Here is a 22,500-nt window from a genome sequence, read left to right on the forward strand (position 1 = left end):
TGTGTGAGTGAGTTGTGTGTGTGAGTGAGTTGTGTGTGTAAGTGATTGAGTTTTGTGTGTGAGTGATTTGTGTGTGTGAGTGAGTTGTGTGTGTGAGTGATTGAGTTGTGTGTGTGAGTGATTTGTGTGTGTGAGTGATTTGTGTGTGAGAGTGAGTTGTGTGTGTGAGTGATTTGTGTGTGTGAGTGATTTGTGTGTGTGAGTGATTGAGTTGTGTGTGTGAGTGATTTGTGTGTGTGAGTGATTTGTGTGTGTGAGTGATTGAGTTGTGTGTGTGAGTGATTTGTGTGTGTGTGTGATTTGTGTGTGTGAGTGAGTGAGTTGTGTGTGTGAGTGAGTCGTGTGTGTGAGTGATTTGTGTGTGTGAGTGATTTGTGTGTGTGAGTGAGTGATTTGTGTGTGTGAGTGAGTTGTGTGTGTGAGTGATTTGTGTGTGTGAGTGAGTCGTGTGAGTGAGTGATTTGTGTGTGTGAGTGATTTGTGTGTGTGAGTGAGTTGTGTGTGTGAGTGAGTTGTGTGTGTGATTTGTGTGTGTGAGTGAGTGATTTGTGTGTGTGAGTGAGTGATTTGTGTGTATGATTGAGTCGTGTGTGAGAGTGATTTGTGTGTGTGAGTGAGTCGTGTGTGTGAGGGACCGGGTCCAGTGGTTGCTGTGTGGTGCCCTGATTGTACTTACGTTGAGTCGCAGGTGATTGGTCCACTGGCCGATGGCTTTGTAGCCGGGGTTGGTTGTGTTGGACAGCTGGTACTGGAAGATGTCATAACGACCAGGGGCGTCGCCATTTTCATTAAACATGACCGCTGTTCCTGCACTACCTGCAGACATAGAGAGGGAGAGAGAGAGAGGGGGGGGAGAGAGGGAGAGAGAGAGAGGGAGAGGGAGAGAAAGTAGTGGTCATTTGATATGTGATTTGTCCTGCTCAATGAAACCTGCTCAACTGGTAGCACACCTGTGCACCTGTGTACCTGTCAGCTGGTAGCACACCTGTGCACCTGTGTACCTGTCAGCTGGTAGCACACTTGTGTACCTGTGTACTTGTGTACACCTAGAGGTTGCTAGGTTACAGGGATGCTGGCGAGATGCTGACATTTGTCCATTGGGAGCTTGCTATGGCTAGCTTTTGGCCTGGGCCTCTCACATCCTTCCATCCATCTGTGAGCCGGTGCTGCACTTCACTGTCTGGTGGAGGGGATTTCTCGGGACAGCTGGACCTAGGCTACTCTGCGAAAGATCTGCCGAGGCCGCCGAGCTGTTGCTGACCTGTGAGCTGCCATGCCAACTGCCTGGAGTCTGGATTGAGCAGACTAACGTTAACGTTTAAGAATTCTGCAATCTCACGGAGCAACAAACTGTCGCTGTCAAAAGTCCACCGAGTTGCTGATCTGCAAGATCGCCCATGACTTCAGACTGTTTTGCTTCCAGTGATCTCCAGACTGCAGCCTACAAGGCCTAACGTTACGTTAACGTTAAATCCTCCGGGTTGGCCTGAAGACACAGCTATGCGCTATCATTGCCATTGTACTGAGTTGGACTAAGTTAACACGGACTTTTCTTTTTTATTTCTTATTTATTTATTTTATTATTTGTTCATTTTTTTGTTGTCTGTCTTGTATGTCTACCGTTATGTGTTGCGGGTACGCTGTCTTGTATGTCTACCGTTATGTGTTGCGGGTACACTGTCTTGTGTGAAAGTAGTATTGCCAAATTTCTTGCCAAACCCAGTTGTATTCAGGGGCGGAGTGGCAATCGGGACGGTCGGGAGATTTCCCGGTCGGCCGGCCGAGGAGTGTGCACGGTGGGGGCCGGCCCATAGAGCTTTTATCGCGGCCTTGAGTCGTATATGATAAATGCATTAAGAATTTTCCGCGAAAATCTCCAAGATCTTAAGAAGTCCAACCAGTTTAAGAAGTTCAACCAATATTTATACCACTCGCTCACTGTCTATATGTCATTCATGGTTACCCTGCACACTCATCTCTCCCATGCTGATTTTTGTGTAGGCTAGCCTTAATTTTTTATCTTAATTCATTTTTGTCTTATTCAGGCGTTACAGAACTTTCATGGTAACAAAAAAAAAAAAGACAATTTCATTTGTTTGTTTGTTCTTAAATTAAAGTAGGCCTAGGCTAGAATGGAGCAAAGCCTCCTGGGAATGGGGAATGTGTTTCTGGTTTATCCAATGAACCGATTGCAGGTCAAGTCTATTTACAGAAATGTAGGGGGATAAATGAGCGGCCCCTCGTCTAATGGCATGACCCTACAAGCGATCAAGTTCAAGGAAAACTACAGGAATTTTGACAGTCGACGGATTTGCGTGGTTGCTTGCTGTTTTACATATGGATGGAAGGCAGAGAAAAAGGTTAGTGGAGCTAAAGCATTGACGTTATTGCTAGGCAGAAACTAGCACAAGCTAGTCTGATGTTGATATGTAGCCTAGGCCTAGGTGCCGTCAGATTTTTCCCGGTGGATTTTAGTGCCCCACTCCGCCCCTGGTTGTATTTATTATATCGGAGAGAATACCATACTATAGCCTACCATAGCCTATAGGCCTACTCATAATAAATGAGCCATCCACATCCCAATCACACAGGCCATTAAGTCACATTATGCTGTTACTGACTGCTGATGTAGGCAGTGTTGTAGAAGTTCATACTTCACAAGAGCTAGATGGACGTTGGAGTAGGCCTATTTTGTAAGTGGTAGTGTGGATCATAAAAGGGCCTCCCCGGCATTTTTAAAAAAATTCTGGCTGTTAAATAGCCTACACAATTTTAGCGCAGTTTGGGAGGGACAGAAATACCTAACAGAGCAGGGCCCGTCTTGGCTTCTTTCTGACTCCGGTGACGGGAACATTGGCTACCTGCAACTGCATAATGTGAGGTGAGCAGTGCCTTGCTCAAGGGCACTTCAGCCGTGCCTACTGGTCGGGGTTCGAACCGGCAACCCTCCGGTTACAAGTCTGAAGCGCTAACCAGTAGGCCATGGCTGCCCCACTACTATTTGCTACAATATTCACCTATTAGAAATAGAACAAGTTGCTATTTCCTTTTTTTTCGTGCAGTGGACTAGGCCATCAAATCGCTCGTTTGAACAGTAACAGTAATCCACTTCATTCGTGGTTTTAAATATAGTTGTTTCTGGCCTACCCACGAGAGGTTCGGTTTGTCACTTTCACCTGTGCAGACACGTACATTGACACTCTACATGGACACTCTACTAGGCTACAATTTAATGTTATGCTTCTATATTTTATGACACCAAAATGAAGAAGTATGCTATATAACTTTTAGTTTATTTTTCTTTCGATCCGATAATAGCCTGCTACAAATTAACAGACAGAACCACGGGAGGGCACGCCCCAAATGAAAATGAATGAATGGAACCTCGCTTCGCGCGTCAGTCAGGAAAAACACTGTTCACCAAGTCACGATGATCAGCTATTGGCGCGGTACAGCAGCAGTGTGTGATGTTTAGCCTAGGCTGAGTGTAACATTGCTTTGCATGTGATCATGACGTGACTTGCGATGTATGACATGAACTAGTAGCCTAACATTCCCTTGCACTAAAATTAGTATTACAAATAATTTAGATATTAAAATCATATACCAAACTAGAAAATGCAATTCCAGGGAATTACCATTGCATGTAAATGCAAAAAAGCTGCTGTGTATAACATTATATTACTTACAGTATGATTATTCAGATTACAGTCTTACAGTATTCTTGAAAACCACTTACTTGGTTAGATGTTAGCTTAGAGTATATGACAGTCAGTAAAAATAAATGGTCAATTCAATATTGATCAACATTCTTTGTTTTAATACAGCAGAATGATACTCAGAATACACTAATAAACACTTACTAATGTAAGCTTGAAGTAAAAATCACAGTGTGTGTATATATATATATACACAGAACTTGATAATGCCAATCATATTATCCTAAGACAGATCTATTTATCAGTGGTAACTCTGAACTGGCAGCAACAGCTAGAGGCCTCAGTTAATGGTATTAGGTCAAATTTGATTGTGATATATACACTGAAGAATAAAAGAGTCAGCCCTTCAGATGATCAGTTTTAGACAGAACGACAGAACTAGACAGAACTTATTTTTCACACAGCACAGCTCAGGTCTAAAAAGAGAGGTCTAACAGCACAGCTATGTTTCACAGATGTTACAGCACAGGAATGATTCAAAGGTATGAATGGTTGACAAATATGATTCACAGGTATACATGTTCCCTATAGTTAGTGAGTATAGTCCTCACACAACAATATAGTTCTCAGAATGTCTCAGTGTAGATCTCAGATAAGTCTCAGTATGGTTAAATGGTATGTGCACAGATATGGTTACATGTTTGTAAGAATGTATGTTAGTATGTTGCTAGCAACATTGTCAGAGATGTATGGTTGACAGGTGTGCACACAGACAGGCACACACGTAATGTCATACATGGTCATCACCACTGGTCTGGTCTGGAACCTAAAAGACAAAAGCAAACAAGTTTAACAGTTGTGGCAAAACAATACAAGGAATGTCTGCAATTGTAGCCTATTCATGGCTTTCATAAGGTCCCTTTCCACAGGGGTATAATCAAGCACCAAATGCATTCATAATCTAGGTGCTTGCTTGTATACACCTGTGGAAAGGGACCTGATGAAACCCATCAATAGACGAACTATGATAGCATACCGTGATAGTGTTTACTTAGGCTACGTAAGAATCAGGAGCATATATGAAAACGTAGCCATGACCTATTTGATACACAAACAAGCGGTGAACAACGTTACAAATTTGGTAAAAATAAAAACAGGAGCATATTTGTTAGCTTTAACTAAAATGTGAACGGTGGAAGCTATAACGTTATGACCATCAACAATGAGTCACGTTATTCATGCCCTTCATGACACCCATAATGGGTTTCATCAGGTTCCTTCACACAGTATAATCAAGCACCAGTCTGCATTCATAATCTATTCCAGGTGCTTGATTCTATACACCCGTGTAAAGTGACCTGATGTCGAATAAAATCAGAGCCATAGTATCTGTAGGCCTACTTACTTCTCTGGTTTACGTTAACGTTCTAGTTAAAACGCTGCCGGTTAGTGGGCCTAATGAACAAATGTAACGTTAACGTTAGTGCATTAGGCCTACGTTTGATTGTCGTTATCTATCGAAACCTACAGCTAACCGGTCACTGTAACGTTGACGACATATTAACATTGATTAACAGTGGGTTTCCTTACATAATCAACGTAGCAAGGTGCTAACGTCCACTAGCCTATTTCACTAATGTTAAAACGTTAACGTTACCTAACGTTATAACGTTAGTGTAGTTTATATGTTTCATACATTCATACATAGGCTATACGCTAACGTTACATAATGTTTGACGACATAAATGACTCAAATACCAAAAACCGGAACACTTACCTTGTCTGTAATTAGAGAAATGTGTCTGAATGAGAGTTTCACGAGCAAATAAAGTGACCACAGCACAGCAGCCGAAGACGTTCAGCAGATTCACAGCTCCAGGTAGCTCTGCTACTGTTGATTGAACATACAGTCTATGGTTGATTGCTTTCAGGTGGAGGTTGACGTCATAATGCTAAAGTTGCCGCCACGGCGGTCAATGTTAACTCTATGAGAATTTCTTGCTCTTTTATCGTAAATATCTCAAAAAGTATAAAGTTCACAAATGTAAAAAGACATTGTACAATTGTCCGTTACAAGACCTTTGTAGGAGTGTTTGAATGACGTCAAACGGTTCAGTGGTTTTAGAGCCTTTGAACGTCAAATTTGGTCGGAAGCAGAATAATAATTATAAGAAGAACAGCGATAATAGACCATTGCATTTACATGCAATGCAATTATAGCCTAATGACATACTACAATTATAGCCTTATGATATATTACAAAAATTCGAGTCCTCGACGAGTCATCGCGAGTGCGAATGCACGAGTCCGAGTCCAAGTTCGAGTCATCAGTGCTCAAGTCCAAGTCAAGTCACGAGTCTCTAAATTTAGCTCATGACTCGGACTCGAGTACTACAACACTGGTTAATGCAGCACTTCCTGTTAGTATGGCTACACTTGTAGCACACCTACACACACGAATATCCAGACATATACAGTACACACATACACATACAGGAATATCCAGACATTCACACACATACACACACAACAGTCAGAACCAATCAACCCTACATAACACAAACACATGGGAATCACACACACACAGGCACACACATCATGTTCCTGCTAAAAACACACACATCAGATAGGCATTCCCACACACTCCACTACAGCACACACACAGCAATGGGGCAGCATGGTAACACACACACACTCCACTACAGCACAGCAATGGGGCAGCATGGTAACACACACACTCCACTACAGCACAGCAATGGGGCAGCATGGTAACACACACACACTCCACTACAGCACAGCAATGGGGCAGCATGGTAACACACACACACTCCACTACAGCACAGCAATGGGGCAGCATGGTAACACACACACACTCTACTACAGCACAGCAATGTGGCAGCATGGTAACACACACACACTCCACTACAGCACAGCAATGTGGCAGCATGGTAACACACACACACACTCCACTACAGCACAGCAATGTGGCAGCATGGTAACACACACACACTCCACTACAGCACAGCAATGGGGCAGCATGGTAACACACACACACTCCACTACAGCACAGCAATGGGGCAGCATGGTAAGCTGCCCCCTGAAGGGATGGAACAGAAAGACTCCTAATAGAACTCTAAATGGCTTTTATTTCCCTTTATTCCTTTTCATCAGGGCCAGTGAGTGGAAGAGAGGCCTCTAGAGAGAAGAGGAGGAGAGAGGAGAGGAGGAGGAGGGGAGAGAGGAGGAGAGAGAAGAGAGGAGGAGAGAAGAGGAGGAGGAGAAGAGGAGGAGGAGAGGGGAGGAGGAGAAGAGGAGAGAGGAGGAGGAGAAGAGGGGAGAGAGGAGAGGAGGAGGAGGAGGGGAGAGAGGAGGAGAGAAGGAGGAGGAGAGGAGGGGGGAGGAGGAGAGAGGAGAGGGGAGGGAGGAGAGGAGGCCAGTGAAAGGACTTGTGTCCTCTTTGAGTGAAAGGCTGGACGTGCTCCCGGCGTGGAAGGACCCGATTGTGTGTGTGTGTGTGTGTGTCCAGTGTGTGTGTGTGTGTGTGTGCGTCTGTCTTGAGTGAGAACAGGCCCAGGGCCAAGGGTTTCAGAGAGACAAGCTTCTCCATCCACCACGGACATTCAGAAGCAGTCACTTAAGGCTGGCCACACACAAGACACACACACGTACATACACACATGCATAGACACACGTACGCACCTGGGCACACATAGACACATACACACACACACATGCACACACACAGACACATACACACACACGTGCACGCACCTACACACAAAACACATGTGCACACACATGCATGCACACACACAAAGACACACATGTCCACAATAACCCCCCCACACACACACACACACACAGGCATGCACATGCATGCACACACACAAAGACACACGTGCACACACAGGCATGCACATGCGTGCACACACACAGACACACATGTGCGCGCACACACACACACACACACATGTAAACGTACACACACACACATGTACACATACACACACACACACATACATGTAAACGTACACACAGACACACATGTACACACACACACACACATGTACACACACACACACACAGGCAGGATGTTTTCAAGAGCAGGACAAAGAGAGGAGAACCTTCAGGATGAATTCTGCCCTGTGATTGGATGCTCAGCAGTGATTCACACCTGCTTTAGGTCAAACCCCCCCGCCCACACACACACACACACACATACACACACACACGCACTCACACACACACACACGCATGGACACACACACACACAAATGACGTAAAGCATCACAGAAGACACTTCCCCCACTTCAAAGAAATGCCCTGTACCAGCGCACATCTGAATGCTCTTTAGGAAGGAGGCAGCATAAGACTGAGCCACTAGTATAAGTATAAGTACACACAGGGTGCGATTTGTAGGGGGAGATGGTGAGGATTTCCCCCCCTCTGGTTTTCCTATCCCTACCTCTGCTAAATTATTTTTATCCCCGGTGGGGACAACATTTATCCCCCTCTGCCCCTCATATTGATTAATGCTACTTCATATAAGTAAAGCGCTGCAACGTGAGAACAGTCTAGTAGGCTAGCCTACATAATAATCTGACATCAGAAACGCACCGTCACCGTCAGCACTCATGCTGCTGACACAGTGGCTGCGTGATAACTTAATTTGGCCTTGATCGTGCAGGACATTTCAGAATGTCGAGTGTGTAATCCATCATAAATGGCTAGGTTCAATGGAAAAGTTAGCTGGACAAATGAAAGAAAACGAGAAGGATTCAGTGAAGCATAATAATGTTTTAGAACCTTCAAAATTAGAAAACTGATGCAACTGAGAACTGCACGTAGAGTAGAACGTAGGCCTATTGTCCGAAGGAACTTACATTAAATGAGGAGATATTTGCTGAATGTCACAAAAAGTGTTACAGAAATTGCTTGGCATCGCTTATTCAATGGCTCTCTACCGAAACACCTGTAGTTTGCGGAGGACGAACGAGAAAGCACTCGTTTGATAAATCAGCCAGTAGTAGACAAATAACTTTTAGAAATAATCTGTACTGCAAAAACGAATGTTGGTGGGGGGTATTTAAACTATCTAGCGGGTGTTTTAACAGCTGCAAGAAATAGAAGCTTCATGGTCTTTATGTTCTGGTTCGTAAATTATTTTCATAAAACTTCAAGTTGCCCTATACCTTTACTCTCCAAACTCTTCACTGCACTGTAGGCAATTAACTGACAGTATGATAGGCTATTTATTTTCTGTAGGCTACAATAAACACATTTATTTTTTCAACTTTTGCAATATTACGCACTTGGCTACTGAACGCAAATCAGCAGGAGAGAGAATGCACGTAGCCTACGCAGCGTGTAGCGCAATGTGTAGGCTATTTGGTTACCAACTAACACTGTTAGACAATTCACTAACTTAAGACTTCAGAGCCATCATATAAAACGTTTTTTTACACAACAAATACAGAAAGGATGGAGGCAGCAAAAGTAGAGAAGTCATTTCAGATGGGGCAAGAACAAGGTGAATTTGTATGCTTGTCAAAACGTAGTCCTACCCTGCATTAGAGAAGCTGATCATCATACAAAGGTGGCAAAAACCATATAGGGTACCGTATTATTAGCCATGACATTACTAGGCTATGAATCGTTCGTTAATTTTTTTTTGTGGGGGGGGGGGTTACAAACTTATTCAAAATCATCCCCCCCCCCCTCTGGTTTTTACACAAATCACACCCTGAGTATATATACTCTTTTGATACCATGAGGGAAATTTGGTCTCTGCATTTAACCCAATCCGTGAATTAGTGAAACACACTCAGCACACAGTGAACAGAAACATTCACTAATCCCGGCGCAGTGAGCTGCCTGCTACAACAGCGGCACTCGGGGAGCAATGAGGGGTTAGGTACCTTGCTCAAGGGCACTTCAGCCGTGGCCCACTGGTCGGGGCTCGAACAGGCAACCATCCGGTTACAAGTCCAGAGTGCTAACCAGTAGGCCACGGCTGCCCCTCAAGGGAGGGCTGGGACCGTATGGATGTTTTCTTACCGCGGTTGAAAAGCAAGAAATTACCGCGATTACCACTTTAAATCCACCCCGCACAACACTTCTGATTGTGAGTTATGGATTATGAATTTTGCCAAATTTACCAAATACTTCAGACATGAAAGAAATAAGCAGTTTATCAAGAAGGCTATCACGATTAGCACTGTTACATTCATGACGCTTATGCTACTAGTTGTATGCTACTAGTAGTATGCTACCAGTTACTATGCTTAAGCTACTAGTTACAACGGTAGGCTACCGCACTTTTTAATGGCTGCGTCAGGTTGTAACAAGGGCTACATGTCGCTGTTAAGTTAAATTCTTAACAAACTAGAACATATTTAAATATTTAAATTCTGTTTCAACTTCCATGGAATAAACTTGTATGACTCCTTTATGGCTAAATTTCACAACTTTCAAGTCTAGCGTCTTTGTGTAAATCATCTACTTCACCTCCACTCTCGTATAGTAAACACAAATGGAATGTTGGAACATTACACTCCCAGCCTGGAGATTCCAGACCCAAATCTGAGATTATGGGTCTGGCAACGAATAATGTAATGGCCGAACTCGAGGGGCGGCACCAAGCATGCATTTGAAAATCTCACTGCACGCAATTGAGCACTATACAAACAATGTTAACTGACTGATTCCGGACTTTGACACAATTGGATAACACTACGACTGTCATCTGTTTAGCTCACCTCTGGCCCGCCTATATCAGATACACAGATATGATTGGTTCCCCGCGATGCAAGGGGCAAAAGTTATGTGCATCATTACTCGTTGCCAGAGTCTCTCGCTGAGCAAATGCTTATACAGGGACACTATGGAACACTATAGGACATACTGTATACATAATGTATACCCTAATGTATAATGTATACCCTATAGGACATGTGGACACTATAGGAGATTTACAGGACAAATACAGGGATACTACATTTACATCTACACATTTATCCAAAGTATGGAAGCCCATTTCCACCACCTCTGTCGACAATACAACAGCCTAAAAGAAACCACCATGGTGGTGCTGTCCCGAAAGCAAAAGAGTGTGTGTTGATTATACCATTAAAAACATATTGCTGAAATAAACCATTGCAGTCTGATGCAAACAGAAACCGTTTTGTGGCTTCAACTAATACAGCTAGCTAAACTGAGCAGAACAGCAACACAACATGAGCTTCTGGATTTACTTCCTGGGTTAAGAATCTCAAAGTTTTGACTTTAAATCTCAAAATATTGACTTTTTTTGTCTCATTATTTTGACCTCTAGCTAAACCAGACCAGTGTAAACCTGTAGCCAAACCAGACCAGCACCAACCTATAGCTAACCCAGACCAGCATTAACATATAGCTAACTCAGACCAGCGTATGCCTGTAACTAAAACAGACTAGCCTAGGCCTGTAGCTAACCCAGACCAGCATAAACCTATAGCTAACCCAGACCATCTTAAACCTATAGCTAACTCAGACCAGCGTAAACCTATAGCTAACCCAGACCAGCTTAATCCTATAGCTAACCCAGACCATCTTAAACCTATAGCTAAACCAGACCAGCATTAGTCTGGCTTTCACCAGACCAAGCTCAATCTTTTGATCTTGATTAAGATTGAACATTGGTCTGGAAAGTCTGCTATGTATTTTCTACTGCACAAGAGGCGTGATCAACAGGCATAGTTCAAATTACTCTGTACACAATTGGATAGTCATTCACCAATCTGACCAATGAACCGGGTGACGTTTGCAGAGCGACGCGAAAACTCCAGGCTCTCCCGGTATCGTCATTGTTTTAAACCTGCCAATAGCGCGCCAGGTGGATAAGCCAGCTTGTGATTGGTCCCGGCACAACTGTAACGGAAGCAGCAGAAAAAGATGCACAGGTTTCCAGCCTCAGCTGCAGGGCGAAAAAGAAACTGCTGTCAGATCAGGCTGTAAACCTATAGCTATACCAGACCATCTTAAACCTATAGCTATACAAGACCATCTTAAACCTATAGATATACAAGACCATCTTAAACCTGTAGCTAAACCAGACCATCTTAAACCTGTAGCTAACCCAGATCAGCGTAGGCCTGTAGCTATACCAGACCAGCGTAGGCCTGTAGCTAACCCAGACTAACATAGGCCTGTAGCTAACCCAGACCAGCATAGGCCTGTAGCTATACCAGACCAGCGTAGGCCTGTAGCTAACCCAGACTAACGGTACCGATCCACTTGCACGACACTTCTTTTTGTCGTGTCGCATTCCACTCTAGTCCTATGGGTGACGTCAAGCGACTTTAACGCGCCCGCAAAGCATTCCGGGAAGGCAGCGCTGCATTTGAAATAATGTCGCGCGTCAAAAAGCTGGCCGATGCCCAGCTTTATGCAAATTAATCCGTTGAACGCGAGGCGACTCTCCAATGAAAGGACGAGTTTGTAGGTCCTTTGTTCTACCACAACGGTGCCTGTGAAACTTTGGTTCCGCTTACCAGACAAATAATGTTTTAACGATCTCTTCCACGACCACCTATAGTCCATAAAACAAACGAAACTAGGATTTGGATGAATATATTGACTGTTGGTGTTTCTGGTGAGGATTTGAGATTGCTTTGAGTAGTTTAAATAAAACAAGATTTCGAAATGGCTTGCATAGTTTGTTTAGGCTATTAATGTGTTGTATACTGTTAAGTACATGCCTAAAATTGTGGTCCATTTGTGGAAAAACACTTAAGATACGTTAAAACGAACTGAATATGAGCTGGTAACTGACATTTTAAACGAAACGGCCACACACGACTGAACGAGGGGAGGCAGCGCGACACCATGCGTATGTCGGGTCGTGCAAGTGGATCAGTACCGTCACAAAGGCCTGTAGCTAAACCAGACCAGTGTAGGCCTGTAGCTAAACCAGATCAGTGTAGGCCTGTAGCTAAACCAGACCAGTGTAGGCCTGTAGCTAAACCAGATCAGTGTAGGCCTGTAGTTAACCAGATCAGTGTAGGCCTGTAGCTTTACTAGACCTGTAGCTATACCAGACCAGCGTAGGCTGGTGCTGAACCTGTGGCTGTCCTGCGTCGGGCGGCGGCTGCTCACCGTTGAAGTTGACCGCTCTGATGTAGGAGAGCAGCAGCGCTCCCTCCACGGGGTCCATGCGATCGCACACACCTGGGGAGCCGGGGCAGAGGTCCAGGTGCATGCTGTGCAGCGCATACGCCATGGCGTACACGGCATCGATCACAAACTGCACCTTTCCCTCCTGCTCATATGGAGAGTCTCGACTTATACGCTCCTCACCTGGAGGCAGAGAACAGGGGCAGGGGTTAACACACACACACACACACACACACACACACACACACACACACACACACACATATACACACACACACACACACACACACACACACACACACATATACACACACACACACACCAGAGTTTCTGCTAGAAAAAAATGGTGCCGGTCAAAGTGACTGGCAGAGGTTTCGTTTTCCGGACATTTTGATGATATGCCGGTCAAATATCCTATTATCCCTTCTTAATTAGTCAAATTGAGGAAAACTGGAGACAAGCTATGTAGCTTAAAGAATGACATAATCAGGCTGTATAGAATGCAACAAGTTTATTAGCCTAACTTAAACATGCCTAACAAGGTCTAGCCAGTAGCCTATCTCTTCATGGACAGCAAGAGTCCGCTTCGTTCGTTGTTTTAAAAAGACTAGGCTACTGTACGTTGTTTGTTGCTGCTACCCACGTTATCTCCAGTGGTGACTGTTTAACTTACACAGATGCGCACACACAAGAATGAGCGCTCAGTCGCTCACACCACTACCCCCTAAGGCTATGCCTCTTTATTTGATAACAATAAATTAAGATATGTTTTCTATTCTGGGAAATGTTTAGCTTCTTTTTCTTTCGGCCGCGGTTCAATGATTCCGTTTAATTGTGCCAGAAATTATCCGCGGACCAGTAATCGCCTCGTCGAGGAGGCCCTAACCCTGCAGATCATAGACAGAGAACGCATAGGCCTACTGTATGCTTTGGGTAAAGAACACTTTGCCTGTCCAGTGTACACAGAGAATGACAGTGTCTTGGAGCGGCCGCACCCCCCGCAACACCACTTCCAATGTCACTGATTCCGACAGATACGCCCGACACTTCTGCTTTTTATCTGGTGGTGGTGGAGTTGACCGGACATCTGAGGCTTCAGACTTTACCAATTTATCATCATCCATCGCGTCTGGCCTCTGAAAAAACTTTTAAGGCTAGTCTGCCTGGGCCTGGCCATGTTTGAACCGCCTCACTCATGTTCGTTGTTTAACATGGACGTTTTAAGCGTGCGCTTTCTATTTGAAATGCAGCATAGGCTATGCGTGTTGTTTAATAGCTTAGGCTACTTTTCAAACGGTAGAGCCTGTTCATTTAAAAACATAGCCAGAGGACATATAATATAGGCTTACATATTAAGGCTTATTCTCAAATTCAGATTGCGTTAGGGGACGGGATTATTAGCCAATTTCAATCGGTCAATTTGACCGGAGAGATTTAATTTTGTCGGACATTTCATTTTTTTCCGGCCAATGTCCGGTAATTACCGGACAACGGAAACCCTGACACACACATACACATACTCACTGCTCACCTGTACATTTCCTCTGCCCGGTACCCAGCTTCCCACCTGGTCGAGTCATTTTGCAGCGGAAGTCCTCCTCCCAGAATTCGGCGAACCAGATGTTCCGGCGGTTGTTCTCCAAAGAACGCGTGGTGAAGTAGTCGTCAAAGCCTGAGGATCACACAGCACTGTTTATTACAGAACCCTACATAACCCGGTAACACTTTATTTTAATGTGTCGCTGTTACAGTGTACCTACCTAATTAGGTACAGTGGTACAACCTGTGTGACAACATGTACTATCAGGTACTATTATTGTACTTGCATTATATTTGTGGGTACCTACATATAGTTGTTACATTGTAATACTGAGTGCTTTTACAAAACTTTGCCAATTTGCCTAAATTTTCATCAGAGGCAAAGAGCTGACCTGAGACCTGCTGGATGGGGTAAATCTGGTCATGATAGATTTGATATACAAACCATTCTTAGCTCCAGTCAAGGCCTCATTGTCTTCAGTGTACATGTAACAGCTGTGCTGCTACAACCTTGTTACTCTTTGATACAGTGGAATAAACCTATTAAGTGTACCAGTTAATTACTTACATGTACATATGACATGTATGTTGTGTCTTCGATGTCTTGGAACAGGTCTACTAATTCACATGTACTGTGTGGTGTAACAGCAGACACATTTCAACACATCAATTACAGGATGCATGACATCATTGACAGGATGTATATAATATGTACATGTGAGTACTTAACTGGTACACTTTATTTTAATGGGTTTATTCCACTGTATCAAAAGAGTAATAAATGTGTACCAACACAGTTGATACATGTACTACAGTATGTAGGGTAATGGCAGACATGTTCCAAGACACCAATGACACAACATACATGTAATATGTAATTGGGAGTACTTAACTGGTACACTTCATTTTAATGGGTTTATGCCACTGTATCAAAGAGCAATATGTGTGTACCAACACAGTTGATGTACTATGTAGTGAATTAGTAGACCTGTTCCAAGACATCGAAGACATAACATACATGTCATATGTACATGTAAGTAATTAACTGGTACACATAATAGGTTTATTCCACTGTATCAAAGAGTAACAAGGTTGTAGCAGCACAGCTGTTACATGTACACTGAAGACAATGAGGCCTTGACTGGAGCTAAGAATGGTTTGTATATTAAATCTATCATGACCAGATTGACCCCATTGGAGTTGAGAGTTTAGGGTGGGGTTGGGAGTTTAGGGTGAGTTTAGAGGTGGAGTTGGGAGTTTAGGGTAGAGTTGGGAGTTTAGGGTGGGGTTGCGAGTTTAGGTTGAGTTTAGGGTGGAGTTGCAAGTTTAGGGTGGAGTTGGGAGTTTAGGGTGAGTTTAGGGTGGGGTTGGGAGTTTAGGTTGGGGTTGGGAGTTTAGGGTGTTTAGAGTGGAGTTGGGAGTTTAGGGTGGAGTTGGGAGTTTAGGGTGAGTTTAGCGGTGGGGTTGGGAGTTTAGGGTGGAGTTGGGAGTTTAGGGTGGGGTTGGGAGTTTAGGGTGGAGTTGGGAGTTTAGTGTGGAGTAGGGAGTTTAGGGTGGAGTTGGGAGTTTAATGTGAGTTTAGGGTGGGGTTGGGAGTTTAGGGTGGAGTTGGGAGTTTAGGTGAGTTTAGGGTGGAGTTGGGAGTTTAAGGTGGAGTTGGGAGTTTAGGTGAGTTTAGGGTGAAGTTGGGAGTTTAGGTGAGTTTAGGGTGGAGTTGGGAGTTTAGGGTGGAGTTGGGAGTTTAGGGTGGAGTTGGGAGTTTAGGTGAGTTTAGGGTGGAGTTGGGAGTTTAGGTGAGTTTAGGGTGGAGTTGGGAGTTTAGGGTGGAGTGTGCGTAGTGTGTGCGTAGTGTGTGAATTTAGGGTGGAGTGTGCGTAGTGTGTGCGTAGTGTGTGAGTTTAGGGTGGAGTTGGGAGTTTAGGGTGGAGTTGGGAGTTTAGGTGAGTTTAGGGTGGAGTTGGGAGTTTAGGGTGGAGTGTGCGTAGTGTGTGAGTTTAGGGTGGAGTGTGCGTAGTGTGTGCGTAGTGTGTGAGTTTAGGGTGGAGTGTGCGTAGTGTGTGAGTTTAGGGTGGAGTGTGCGTAGTGTGTGAGTTTAGGGTGGAGTGTGCGTAGTGTGTGAGTTTAGGGTGGAGTTGGGAGTTTAGGGTGGAGTGTGCGTAGTGTGTGCGTTTAGGGTGGAGTGTGCGTAGTGTGTGAGTTTAGGGTGGAGTTGGGAGTTTAGGGTGGAGTGTGCGTAGTGTGTGCGTTTAGGGTGGGGTTGGGAGTTTAGGGTGGAGTGTGCGTAGTGTGTGAGTTTAGGGTGGGGTTGGGAGTTTAGGGTGGAGTGTGCGTAGTGTGTGCGTAGCTTCACCGTCAATGGAGGCCCGTTTGGGCAGGATAGTCACGGCCCCCTCAGCCACCTCTTCCTGGTTCAGGATGGGCGAGCTCTTCGACCCCCAGCTGTCTGAGCCCACAAACAGGAAGTGACCCGTCAGATTGGCCTTCTTCGCCGCCTCAAGTACGCGCCTAATAAGGGTAATATACACACAAACACACACACACACACACAGAGGCACGCACACACCATCACACACTCAGACAGATGCGAACACATAAACACACACACAGCCTTTTAATAAGGGTGCAGCAGACAGATGTGGTGTTTGAGTGTTTGCCTTCTCTGTGCGTGTGTGTGTGGTGTTTGAGTGTGTACCTTCTCTGTGCGTGTGTGTGTGTGGGGGGGGGGTGTGGTGTTTGAGTGTGTGCCTTCTCTGTGCGTGTGTGTGTGGTGTTTGAGTGTGTACCTTCTCTGTGCGTGTGTGTGTGTGGGGGGGGTGTGTGGTGTTTGAGTGTGTACCTTCTCTGTGCGTGTGTGTGTGTGGGGGGGGTGTGTGGTGTTTGAGTGTGTACCTTCTCTGTGCGTGTGTGTGTGTGTGGGGGGGGTGTGTGGTGTTTGAGTGTGTGCCTTCTCTGTGCGTGTGTGTGTGTGTGGGGGGGGTGTGTGTGGTGTTTGAGTGTGTACCTTCTCTGTGCGTGTGTGTGTGTGTGTGGGGGGGGGGTGTGTGGTGTTTGAGTGTGTGCCTTCTCTGTGCGTGTGTGTGTGTGTGTGGGGGGGGGGGGGGGTGGTGTTTGAGTGTGTGCCTTCTCTGTGCGTGTGTGTGTGTGTGGGGGGGGGGTGTGTGTGGTGTTTGAGTGTGTACCTTCTCTGTGCGTGTGTGTGTGTGTGTGGGGGGTGTGTGGTGTTTGAGTGTGTGCCTTCTCTGTGCGTGTGTGTGTGTGTGTGGGGGGGGGGTGTGTGTGGTGTTTGAGTGTGTACCTTCTCTGTGCGTGTGTGTGTGTGTGTGTGGGGGGGGGGGTGTGGTGTTTGAGTGTGTGCCTTCTCTGTGCGTGTGTGTGTGTGTGGGGGGGGGGGTGTGTGGTGTTTGAGTGTGTGCCTTCTCTGTGCGTGTGTGTGTGTGGGGGGGGGGGGGTGTGTGGTGTTTGAGTGTGTGCCTTCTCTGTGCGTGTGTGTGTGTGTGTGTGTGTTTGACAGACTCACTTGATGTCGTCCTCGTTGGCGAAGATGATGACCCCTCTGGCGTTGGACGTCTCCATCAGTCGCTTGATGATCTTATCAAACTCACCCTCTCTGGGCTCCCGAGGGATCCTGATGGACTGGGCAATACACAGACCTCCTGTTGGCATCACACACACACACACACACACACACACACACACACACACACACAACAGAACGCAGACAGTCAAAGCCACAGGTCAAAGCCATTCCAAGCCATAATGCTGGTCGTGCTGACCGGTGCTGACTCATAGAGCAGGGCTTCAGCAGCCAAACAGTATCACTTATTTAGGGGTGTGTGTGAAAGAGAGTGTGGTGTGTGTGAGAGAGAGTCAATGTGTGTGTGTGTGGTGTGTGTGTGTATGTGTGTCTGGTGTGAGTGGTGTGTGTGTGTGTGGGGTGTGTGTATGTGTGTGTGTATGTATGTGTGTGTGGTGTGTGTGTGTGGTGTGTGGTGTGTGTGTGTGCGGTGTGTGTGTGTGTGTGTGTGGTGTGTGTATTGGTGTGTGTGTGTGTGTGTTGTGTGTGTATCGGTGTGTGTGTGGTGTGTGTATTGGTGTGTGTGTGGTGTGTGTGTATGTGTGGTGTGTGTGTGTGTGTGTGTGGTGTGTGTATTGGTGTGTGTGTGTGTGGTGTGTGTGTATGTGTGGTGTGTGTGTATGTGTGTGTGTGTGAGGTGTGTGGTGTGTGTATTGGTGTGTGTGGTGTGTGTATGTGTGGTGTGTGTGTATGTATGTGTGTGTGTGTGTGGTGTGTGTGTGTGTGGTGTGTGTGTGTATGTGTGGTGTGTGTATTGGTGTGTGTGTGTGGTGTGTGTGTGTGTGTGTGTGTGTGGTGTGTGTGTGCACCTGTTTCTCTGGAGATCTGCTGGAAGTGGTGTGTGTGTATGTGTGTGTGTGTGTGGTGTGTGTGTGTGTGGTGTCAAGTCAAGTCAAGTCAAGTCAAGTCAAGTCAAATTTATTTATATAGCACATTTCAAAGCAATAGCATTGCACCAAAGTGCTTTACATAAAATAATAATAATAATAGAAATAATAATAATAATAATAATAATAATAATAATAATAATAATAATAATAAAAATAATAATAACAATAATAAAAATAATAACAATGATACATATACATACAAACAAATAAAAAAAAGGGAGAGGTGAGTCAGAGGGAGAAGAGGTAGGTCTTTAGGTTGGATTTAAAACTACTAATAGTGGGGCAGGATTTCACAACATCAGGAAGGCTATTCCAAAGCTGGGGAGCATAGACAGAGAAAGCTCTGTCACCTTTGGATTTAAGAGAGGCAGAAGGAACACAAAGAAGACACTGGGAAGATGATCGAAGAGGTCTAGGAGGACAGTAAGGAATTAAAAGATCACATAAATACTGAAGTGCTAAACCATGTAAAGCTTTGAAAACAAAGAGAAGAATTTTAAAATTAATTCTTTGTTCCACAGGAAGCCAGTGCAGTTTAGCCAACACAGGTGAAATGTGGTCACGTTTCTTAGATCCAGTCAGTAATCTGGCTGCAGCATTTTGGACCAGCTGGAGTCTGTTTAGAGTAGATTTAGTTACACCCACATACAGTGAGTTGCAATAATCAAGCCTAGAGGAAATAAAGGCATGTATAAGTATTTCTAAATCACTGTAGGAGAGAGAAGACTTGAGCTTTGCTATTGTCCTAAGTTGGTAAAAACTTCCCTTGACAACGCTGTTGACTTGCTTATTAAAAGTCAGAGAAGAGTCTAGGAAAACACCTAGGTTCTTGACCACACTGTGATGGTTAACAGACAGAGGGCCAAGAGACTTGCTCACATTGTTGACAGAATTTGGTGGTCCAAAAATGATTACTTCAGTTTTGCTGTCATTTAGCTGTAAAAAGTTGTTAGCCATCCAATTCTTAATGTCATTAAGACAAAGAAAAAGGTTTGTCAATGAGCAGGAATTTTCAGGGGCCACCGGTATATAAAATTGGGTATCATCTGCGTAGCAGTGGTAACGAATATTGAATTGATTGAAAATGGAGCCCAGGGGAAGCATGTATAAAGAAAATAATAGAGGCCCTAAAATAGAACCCTGGGGGACACCACACTTAATGGGAGAAGAAGCATTGCCTAAATGCACTGAAAAAGATCTATCAGTTAAGTAAGATCTGAACCAATTTAATACAGTGCCTTGCAGACCAACTTCAACACCCAGGCGTTTTAAAAGGATCTTGTGGTCAATGGTGTCAAAAGCAGCACTAAGATCTAACAGGACCAATAGGGCACAAAAGCCAGAGTCAACAGAGAGCAATAGATCATTATGGACCTTAAGTAAGGCAGACTCTGTTCTATGAAGTGGTCTAAAACCAGATTGAAACTTGTCAAGGATATTAGAGGTGTTTAAATAGGAAGAGACTTGTGACAGAACAACTTTTTCTAAGATCTTAGAGAGAAAGGGCAGTTTAGAAATGGGCCTATGATTTTTCAAATCAATGGGATCAAGGGAAGGTTTTTTCAGGAGAGGTTGCACAACAGCGTGTTTAAAGCCAGAGGGTACTACTCCATTAGCCAGGGAGCTATTAATGATGCTCAAGATAAAAGGGCAAATAGCCGCAAAAGTTTTTTTGAAAAGGTGAGATGGAAGAATATCAGAGTGGCAAGAACAGGGCTTCATATGAGAGACCACGTCTGACAACTGTGAGGAAGAGACTGGTTGGAATTGTTGGAGGCGGCAAACTACAGACTGATACAAAGCAGGATCAGAAATTGAGGGTGTGATATGAGACTTTATGTTGTCAATTTTGTCAATAAAGAAATTGAGAAACATCTCACAGGTTTCTGTTGTAGCAGGAAGAGAGGACATTGTCGTAGGAGGATTTATGATTTTATTAATTGTGTTAAACAACACTTTTGGTCTGTGAGCATTTTTGTGAATAAGCTCAGCATAGAAAGTGTATATATAGTGTGTGTGGTGTGTGCGTGTGGTGTGTGTGTATGTGTGGTGTGTGTGTATGTGTGTGTGTGTGTGTATATGTGTGTGTGGTGTGTGTGTGCACCTGTTTCTCTGGAGATCTGCTGGAAGGCGTCGAAGTGGTGTGTGTGGTGTGTGTGTGTGGTGTGTGTGTGTGTGTGGTGTGTGTGTATATGTGTGTGTGGTGTGTGTGTGCACCTGTTTCTCTGGAGATCTGCTGGAAGGCGTCGAAGTGGTGTGTGTGTGTGGTGTGTGTGTATGTGTGGTGTGTGTGTATGTGTGTGTGGTGTGTGTGTGTATGTGTGTGTGGTGTGTGTGTGCACCTGTTTCTCTGGAGATCTGCTGGAAGGCGTCGAAGTGGTGTGTGTGGTGTGTGTGTGGTGTGTGTGTATGTGTGGTGTGTGTGTATGTGTGTGTGTGTGTGTGGTGTGTGTGTATATGTGTGTGTGGTGTGTGTGTGTGGTGTGTGTGTATGTGTGGTGTGTGTGTATGTGTGTGTGTGGTGTGTGTGTATATGTGTGTGTGGTGTGTGTGTGCACCTGTTTCTCTGGAGATCTGCTGGAAGGCGTCGACGCCGCTCTCGCCGTAGTTGCCCTCGGACGCGATGGTGGAGACGTAGTTCCACCCCATCGCCTTGACGATGTCCACCATAGCCTGAGCCTGCATGGAGTCGGGCGGCACCACCCGCGAGAAGAAGTTGTAGCGGTTGGAGTCGCTTAGCTCTGGGGCCGTCGAGGCGTAGCTGATCTGAGGGATCTGTTGAACAAACACCAATCAGAACAGCCCATCATCAGAGAGGACCAATCAGGAGAGCTCATTAGCAGAGAAGACCAATCAGAAGAGCCTATCAACAGAGATAACCGATCAAGGGAGCTCATCAGCAGAGACGACCAATCAGGAGAGCTCATTAGCAGAGACGACCAATCAGGACCGCTCATCAGCAGAGAGGGCCAATCACGAGAGCTCATCACCAGAAAGGACCAATCAGGAGAAACCCCCTCCTGACCTTCTTATGAGCACCATAGGCCACTAACGCTGAGGGAACGCTGAGGGAACACTGAGAGAACGCTGAGAGAACGCTGAGGGAACGCTGCGGGAACGCTGAGGGAACGCCCACTGATACACTCACAGATCTCTGGCATTGATTGTGCGTAACCCTTGTGTTATATCATGTATAATAACCCTTAATAAACTTTTAATGACCTTTATGTTATCTGTTTCCACATGATGGACAAATGTATGTGATGATTTATGTAATGATGTGTGATGATGTATGATGATGTATGATGATGTGTGATGATGTATGTGATGATGTATGTAATGATGTGTGATGATGTATGATGATGTATGATGATGTATGTGATGATGTATGTAATGATGTGTGATGATGTATGATAATGTGTGATGATGTGTGATGATGTATGATGATGTGTGATGATGTATGTGATGATGTATGTGATGATGTGTGATGATGTATGATGATGTATGATGATGTGATGATGTATGTGATGATGTATGATGATGTGTGATGATGTATGTGATGATGTGTGATGATGTATGTGATGATGTGTGATGATGTATGATGATGTGTGATGATGTATGTGATGATGTGTGATGATGTATGTGATGATGTATGTGATGTATGATGATGTGTGATGATGTATGT

The 22,500-nt window shown here is 44.7% G+C and overlaps 1 protein-coding gene across 1 annotated transcript in view; it reads right to left on the bottom strand.

Moving 5' to 3' along the window:
• The window catches only part of LOC143104282 (metabotropic glutamate receptor 6-like), a 46,555-nt gene that overhangs the window by 5,264 nt on the left and 18,791 nt on the right, over positions 1–22,500 (bottom strand). The window contains exons 3-8 of the mRNA XM_076268278.1: positions 21,374–21,590; positions 17,869–18,004; positions 16,702–16,856; positions 14,344–14,484; positions 12,795–12,995; positions 677–816 (exon numbers count right to left, since the gene is read on the bottom strand). Of these exons, the coding sequence (XP_076124393.1) occupies positions 677–816; positions 12,795–12,995; positions 14,344–14,484; positions 16,702–16,856; positions 17,869–18,004; positions 21,374–21,590 (990 nt within the window). The remainder of the gene's footprint in view (positions 1–676; positions 817–12,794; positions 12,996–14,343; positions 14,485–16,701; positions 16,857–17,868; positions 18,005–21,373; positions 21,591–22,500) is intronic.

Source organism: Alosa pseudoharengus, unplaced genomic scaffold, assembly GCF_046254945.1.
Source record: "Alosa pseudoharengus isolate Yale_2024_CS ecotype anadromous, Long Island Sound unplaced genomic scaffold, YU_APseudo_1.1 YU_APseudo_1.1_scf_5, whole genome shotgun sequence".
NCBI lineage: Eukaryota > Metazoa > Chordata > Actinopteri > Clupeiformes > Clupeidae > Alosa > Alosa pseudoharengus.